At 31.0% G+C, this 7679-nt stretch overlaps 1 protein-coding gene across 10 annotated transcripts in view; it reads right to left on the bottom strand.

Moving 5' to 3' along the window:
* Positions 1-7679, bottom strand: part of LOC106463774 (golgin subfamily A member 1-like) — a 109678-nt gene that overhangs the window by 81795 nt on the left and 20204 nt on the right. For all 10 annotated transcript variants that reach the window (XM_022391366.1, XM_022391365.1, XM_022391364.1 and 7 more), the window contains 2 exons: positions 5834-5964; positions 2488-2616 (listed from right to left, as the gene is read on the bottom strand). In XM_022391366.1, the coding sequence (XP_022247074.1) occupies positions 2488-2616; positions 5834-5964 (260 nt within the window). The remainder of the gene's footprint in view (positions 1-2487; positions 2617-5833; positions 5965-7679) is intronic.

Raw genomic sequence — 7679 nt, 5'->3', positions numbered from 1 at the left:
ATAATAATTGAAATGTGACTATTTTACAAAATACTAGTCTGTTGAAACACAGCCAAGACAGGTCACTTGGAAAGTTTTATATTATTGGATACGGTAACATGAGTACAATTGTGCCGCATCATTGTAACTTCTGTATTGTTAGCCAGGCATAGCTGAAAGGTCAATATAATACAAATAATAAATATATATATAAATGTATAATAGTATTGGTCCTGTAGAGCCACCAGGTGAAATCATTGTACAGGAAAGGGGAAGATGGATAAGGGAAGATAAAGATACCAAAAAAGGTTCCATAGATCATACAGTCTACTGGAAAAGATGCAAGTGAGCACATCTCAAGGCAATAAGGAGTTTCCCAGAAGCCCAAATTTCCAAAAAAAAAAGAAAACCTTTCACACAACAAGATAAGGAGAGGACAGAGCTGTGGAAACCAAACTCTCCATGGCCTGCAAACGAAGTGGAGGAGGCTGAGCTCTGCTTAGATGGGAAAAGAAGGGCACACCCAAGTGAACCAGATATTGAGTGGTTTGAGATAAAACTTCTCCAATTTGACTAAGCCAATCTAGATAAACTGCCTTCTAGAGAAGGAGAAAAGTATAGTCAGAAAAGTTCTGTTGGGATGGGAAGGAGCTAAAAGGAGCCAGTTGTTTACAACCAAAGGAAAAGTATGGACCTGGGAAGATGGGAATATGAAGATAAGCATAAAGATGTTCACCTCGGTCATGTAAAGTCCCAAAGAAAAAGATAATCAGCAGATGAGAAACAGATAGAGACTTGAGAAAACAAGACTAGATACCAATCCCTGGTGCACAGAAGAATGACAAACAACCAAGAAGAAAACCCAGAGAAGGGTGAGAAACTCTTTTGATAGCATCCTTGGTGAAAAGGTCTGACACCACCTCAAAGAGACACTGGTGGAAGACAGGTTACCCTGAAGGAGGGAAAGAAACAGGAGAAAAAGGAGGAGGAGAGGAAAACAAAAGGTAAGCCAATGGATAGAAACTGTAACCTCCAACAACTGGCCATAAAAAGAATCCATACATCCACAAGTTGAGCCAAATGGGCCTATTGTTCCCGAGCCCAAAGAATAGTCACTGACGGGACTGTCAGCACTGAAACCTAATGCACTTTTTAAACTCCTTTTTGCACATGTCAGGAGGTGTTACTAAGTTACATTCAAAATTTAATTAAACCACTTTATTATCAATGTACTTTAATGAAATTAGCAATAATGTATGTTATAATTCAAAGTTTTACATTATCTAAGGTTTTATTCCTTTATTACAAAAGAAACCTCTAAAACAATACTTAAAGTTTTAGTTTTAATGTCATGTGACATGCTTGTGGTTAAAAATATTTTAGCTTTTGTTTCTTCTATTTCAGTTATACTCTGTCTGCAGTGTATATGTATATCTATACACAAAACTACATGTACAGAGCTGTTTACCTGACACTTGTTAAAATTCCATCTGGAGTCTTTGAAGAATAAAGCTATACATCTATCTCTGTCTGACAGTAGCCACACCCACCTTCTAATGTAGAAAGGGGAATCCTAAGCAGTAGTTTAATTTTTGAAGGACATATTTCTAATTAATAGAAAGAGCTAATTTTAAGCTATAATTTCTCAATGGTTATTTCAAAATTGACACACACTATTTGTTCACAGTCTTGTCAAGCCACTAAAGCATTGTTGGAAGTACACCCTGGCTAGCACTTAGTTATATGTTTCTCACTTTAGACATATTAATTTGATAGACAGTTAGCCTGTATTTAAGTTTTACTTTTATATATTAAGTATTTTATTTTTCTGAAACTACATACCTATAAGAAAAGTTTCTGTCAAATTTCAAACAATTTGATTCACTACATTCATTTTTGGAACAATGTTACATCCTTATGATGTAAGGACACATCCCCTGACAGACAAAGAATCACCCGATGAAATTTTGGTAGTCTGTCTAGAGTGAACAAAGTCCTGATGTTCAACCCTAGAAAGCATGGAAATGACCGTCTCTGTGTAATTCATGGTGAGGAAAATAAGAGCCACAAAGTCTGCAGAGGCAGAATTGTTTAAAAATAAAAACAAAAAAATATTTCCACAACTGTCAGTTTTGTAGATACTTTAACAAAACACTGATGGTGAGAAATCTCGCATGAACCTTGTTTGAACACACTAGTACCAATTCCAGAAGTGTTGATTTAACAATGAGTATAGAGGAAACCAGCTGCACTGAGAGGTGATGTAACATTGGTCAAGAGTTGTCACAATGCTCATCTGCATGCAACAATATCACATAGAAACCAGTGAGATTAGGTGGGAGTCTCAAGGCTCGTAGTGAGCAAAAAGTTTCACATAGAGAGAGAAACCCTGAATCTGAAAAGCTATGTGTGAGAAGAGGTTACATATCATAATGGAAATAAATTTTATCTAGATAAAATAAAATACAAAACAGCCTTTGTGTAGAAAAGACAAAATTAACAAGTTACCAGATGTTTAATTTTGGACATTTCTTGGTTTTGAAAGTTCTGCAATTCATCCTTGTCTTCTTGTTTTTCTATAAATTTCTGCAATTTTACTTGACTTTCTTGTAACTTATCTTCCAGCCGTAACCTCTCCTAAGATGAATGAAATGGTCAAATATAGTATATTAAAAATGTTTTACCATTAATTCGGTTCAAAATTTAGAAGAATTCAGTCATTATATTTTACAATGTATTTTTTATGGATGTAAGCATATATGAATTTAAAAGGAACCTTGTTACACTTATATTAAAGTTTTTCTTCATTACCCATTCAAGCCATCTCTAAGCATTATTAGTCTCAAAGTGGGTTCCTCGTCATTGAATTTGAAATATATGAATTTAATTTCTCCTAGTTATTGATGTTAACATATAAAATACACTAACTTACTCATCACCTTATATCAGAAAGCTGGATTTAACAAACGTAATCAGACTACAACAATTTATTTTCAAATAACTTTAGATCATTTAAATAATTGTTCATTCAACAAAAATATGCAAAAAATCACAAGTAAAATTACATAACCTAAGCCTTTGCAGAATTACACTTGTATAAAATACACTAAGAAAAAATTGACAGCCTGTGTTGATTGAGAAATCAAGTTACATGTAACAAGTTATTAATAATTTTTGCTTTCTGTTTACATTATTTTTAAGTCTAATACACAAAAAAATCACTGTTGTAAATTTCATTTAAATATACCTAAATTTAAGACTATTTTAATTGATTATACAAATAAATAGACATCCTCATTAGTGGCATATCATGGCTTAATTCTTCCAAGCTGCAACCTTTCATTCTAATCATTATACCATACATAAAAATATCAGATATATTGAACAACTTCAGAAATTAAAATGACAAAAATAAGTGAAATTAATTTATTTCATTTGGGACTCAATGATCTTTAAAAAAATATGTTAGTGAAGCAAATTGCAACAGAATTTACATTATTTTTTTACAATTGAAATATGCTGACTTTATTTATTACATATCACTCTTTCAGTTTTATGTCAATTGGGATGAAACTTATCCAATACTTTTTAAGTTAATGAAAATAAAATTGACTACTAAGCCTACATACTAAACAATGCAAGTGATGTTGACCACAAGCATAACAAATTTTAACTTGATGTCACTAGTGAGTTAATCACTACAAGAAATTTTTCATCACAAATGATAGCTTTTTTAGACTTTTTAACATCACCAAAAAAAATAGTCACACTACTATAAATAAACAATCTTATAGGCCCAAAAATATAAATTTTATCCAAATTTATGACTGCCTGTACAGTTTGTGTTAATATTACAAACAAATATAACACATACAACCTTTAAATTAATTGTATAGCTGATAATTTAAAGCATAGTATACAATTTACTAAATGATCAAGCAGTAAAGGCATTAAGAGATGCAGGTTTTCATAAAACTCCAGTTAGTAAAAGATGATAAACTCACAGTTAGATACATTAGACATAATTGGGTTTATCATCAAAGTGAAGGTGTCAGTATATTTTAACATTAACTCTTTCCATACGGGGTCAGTGGATTACACCAACCTCGTAAACCCAAGGTAACCATTAAAGTTTCTATACTTTCAATATGGTAAATGTACCTTTACAAAATCTGGCAAGCTTCTGGAAAATGTTACAAGTCTTTTTTTACATAAAAAATCAGATTTGTTAATGAGATATTTTTACTAAAGATTTGTCCATGAATATATGGAATTAACGTGTTGAATTCCCCAAGTGTAAAGTGATTTTCATGTTAAAATTAAAAATACTTCTCTTCATCTGAAAATTCGTGTAACCTCTAAAACCTCCTAAATAAATGTTTTTTTTTATATTTTATCTTTTACTTTCTCTACCTTAACTCTTTACAGACTCAATTAATTTGACCAATCTTGTAACCACCACAAAAAAATTGAATTCAAATTATCCTTATTTCTTTCTAGAATAACTATAAAGTGTAACAGGAAACCACATTTATTTATTCTAAACAGCTTACGTTTCATAACAGTTTACATAAGTTTCTACTTAATTTTACTGTTTTATTGCCTTTCGAACCTGTCTAACTAATAATGCTGAGAGGGTTAACTAAGGTCACATTAAAATGTCAAGAATCTGAAGGTGAAATACTTGTAAGAATGGTGGATGGTATACCACATCCAGGTTGTTTGGTAATGAGTTAGAATCTGTTAGGTTTCAAAATACAACAGTAGCAGAGGTAACATGCAGTTAAAATAGCCAGTAACAAATTGAAATAGTTGTAAGGGTGGTGGATGGTATACCACATCCAGTTTTGTTTGATAATGAACCAGAAGTTGTCAGGTTGCAAAATACAATAGCAGCAGAAGTAATACACAGTCAAAGTATCCAGTAACAAATGAGATTTGAGAAACCTCTGAAATAGTTGTAAGAGTGAGGTTAAGAAATAAATCATGAAGTAAATACTAAAAACAATAATGAAGTTATATTTGCTGTTAGGATAGGGATAAGAATTGAGAACAAATAATCAAATGGCAGTTAGAAGATCAGTTTGAATAAATGCTGTGGTGAAGCAATGTCAGAAGAATTGAAAGTAAACTAAACTTGGGCCAAATTATTATTACTTGCAGAAGTATTGAGTTAAAATGTAACGAGAATGATGGTAAGAATTAAAGAGTACTCCCAAAAGCAATGTAGACTGACAGTGTTATAGTTAGGATAGGGTGTATAGTTGGCCAAGTATGTTAAAATTATCATAAGCTTGTGTTAAAAGCTGTCCAGCACCTCAGTTATCTGGTAAGAGGTGCATGAAACTAAAAAGCCCAATGTTTAACTTAGAAATTGTTAGTAAATCTTTTAGCTCAGTTATTGCTAATATCATTGAATTACTTCCAGTATAAACAAAGCAAAGGAATAATTATATTCTGATAGTGGTGTACTCTGCCACTAGATTTGTAGATGCAGTAGCACTAAATTCTACAGAAGCAGTGAAACCATAATTCGAGAGGTACAGAAAGAAAATAATATGCTGCCAGTAAGAAACTAAAACCCATACTGGTAATATTATAATATTTTCAGACGAGACCCTAAACTCGAGCACTTTCAAATAGTTGACTATTCTTCTTCAGTATATTTACATTAGTGTGAGTCAGTTCCTGATAAGAATAAATGTACAACATAAGTAAAGTTGATATACATAAGAAGAGGATACAAAGTGAGAGTATAGCACTTCATAAAAGCATATTTGAAACCATTTATTATACCATAAATATACCTTGCAGAAAAAAGGTATTAATACAATATGGTGCAACTCATTTTCACCTTTTCCAATGCTTGTACTTTAATAATCCAATCAGCATCTTTCTGGGAGAGAGCCTGTTTCAACTTTTCCATAGCCACTGCTTGGTTAGCTTTAAGTTCTTCTTTTTTCTCTTCCAGTTGTTCTTGCAGTTCTTGATAAGAAATCGGCAAATAAATTTATCTAAAACTATACCTAATGTAAACCTATCTATCTATCTATATATATTTATGTAGTTATTCTCAATTGTATCTGTATATGTTTGTATACATCTTGGTTTAATACATATTATTAAACTTCTCTCATGAGTTTAACATGAAAACTTGAATTTTGCATATATGCTCTTGATCTTCTTACACCCAATATAAAGGAAGAAAAAAAGTGTTAAAAAGCTTGAAGGAGGCCCCCAAAATTGGAGTTGAGTTTTTTATTTTTAGAGCTTTCATGTTTGATTAAACCAATTTTCTCGAAAGTTTGTATTAACATGTAGAGTCATTCAAAACAATAATTTAATTTTTGACCATGTTTGTCAAAGATAATTCTATGGATTGTATCCATAGATTCACATGAAAACAGGTGTACACAAAATAAGTATCTCATTCTATATTTTTGAAATTTTCATAATGGAATCCTCAAATGGAGGATAAGGTTTTGGAAGCTCTCAGGATAGACTATATTGATTTATATGAAAATTAATATGACTAGGTAAAATTGATCTATTTAGATTTTTATAGTTTTCACATAAGAGTCTACCAATGGCAGATTAAGAGAATTAAGAGGATTAGCAACATAAACATTATTTTCTAAAAATTTTAACTTAAACGTTACTAATAACACATTTTTATCATCATTTGCTACTTGTCAGTCAACTACATTTTTATTTTGCAAATAATTTTTTTTTAAAATGTGCAGAAGTGTTATGATTTACAAGAATATAAGCAAGTAAGTTCTAAAAACTGCATGAATATGTCAAATTAACCATTCACTGAGATTCATTATAATAATATTATCAGTGAAGTAATCCTAGCAAACTCAAACAGTTAAAAAAATAAGCCAACAAAAGTTAATATTATGTATTATAGATAAGATTACAGTAAAAGCTGAATGAGTTTTGTTAAAAATCAATGGCTTCGATAGATCACTATTAAATATATGATAACAGTTATAAATAAATTCACTGAAAGTGAAAAAAAAAAAAACTGTAAAGCTCAAGCATTATCTTAAAATCATTCTAGATATTCAATAAAAATCAGTTAAGCTGTGATCTCTGATCAAACGTTACTGACAATTTAACTAAATTAGCCAAGTCTCCATTCAAAACTTATCACTAAACTACTAAAGAATACTATCTAAAACTGCTACATTAACAAGTTTATAGAAAAACAACATATGTTTTTAGCAATAATATTTGACCTTCTTTTCAACCAAAAGCATGCAGGAAAACCACTAGCGTTTATTATCTTAACAAATACCAAAAGAGCGAGAAGCAAGAGGTACAAATAATTATTTATGCATCTCCAATCCATTTTAACTCCACCACACATTTATAGTTCATTTCCTGAAGATACATTAAAATATTATCCCAATTCCTGGTGTGACGGATTTATTATTATATATTTATTTTGATATCAACGTTTGTTTAGATTAAATTTATATTGCAAAACTCCTGCCTATTCTCTAAAGTTGTAGAAGATTCTCGAGAGTAAGAATCAACTTGTGTTAGCGTCGGTATTGTTACGTAAAACTGAAACTTCTAGAAAGCCTCCACACGTTTATAAATATAAACAATGGGCCACACCAAAAAAAAAGAGTATCTGTTATTAGTTTCCTATAGTCAGTATGCTATAAACTTCGGAAGCTAAAATTGTG

The sequence above is a fragment of the Limulus polyphemus genome, unplaced genomic scaffold, assembly GCF_000517525.1.
Source record: "Limulus polyphemus unplaced genomic scaffold, Limulus_polyphemus-2.1.2 Scaffold1479, whole genome shotgun sequence".
NCBI classification, from domain to species: Eukaryota; Metazoa; Arthropoda; class Merostomata; order Xiphosura; family Limulidae; genus Limulus; species Limulus polyphemus.
This window is presented reverse-complemented; position numbering and strand designations above follow the sequence as displayed.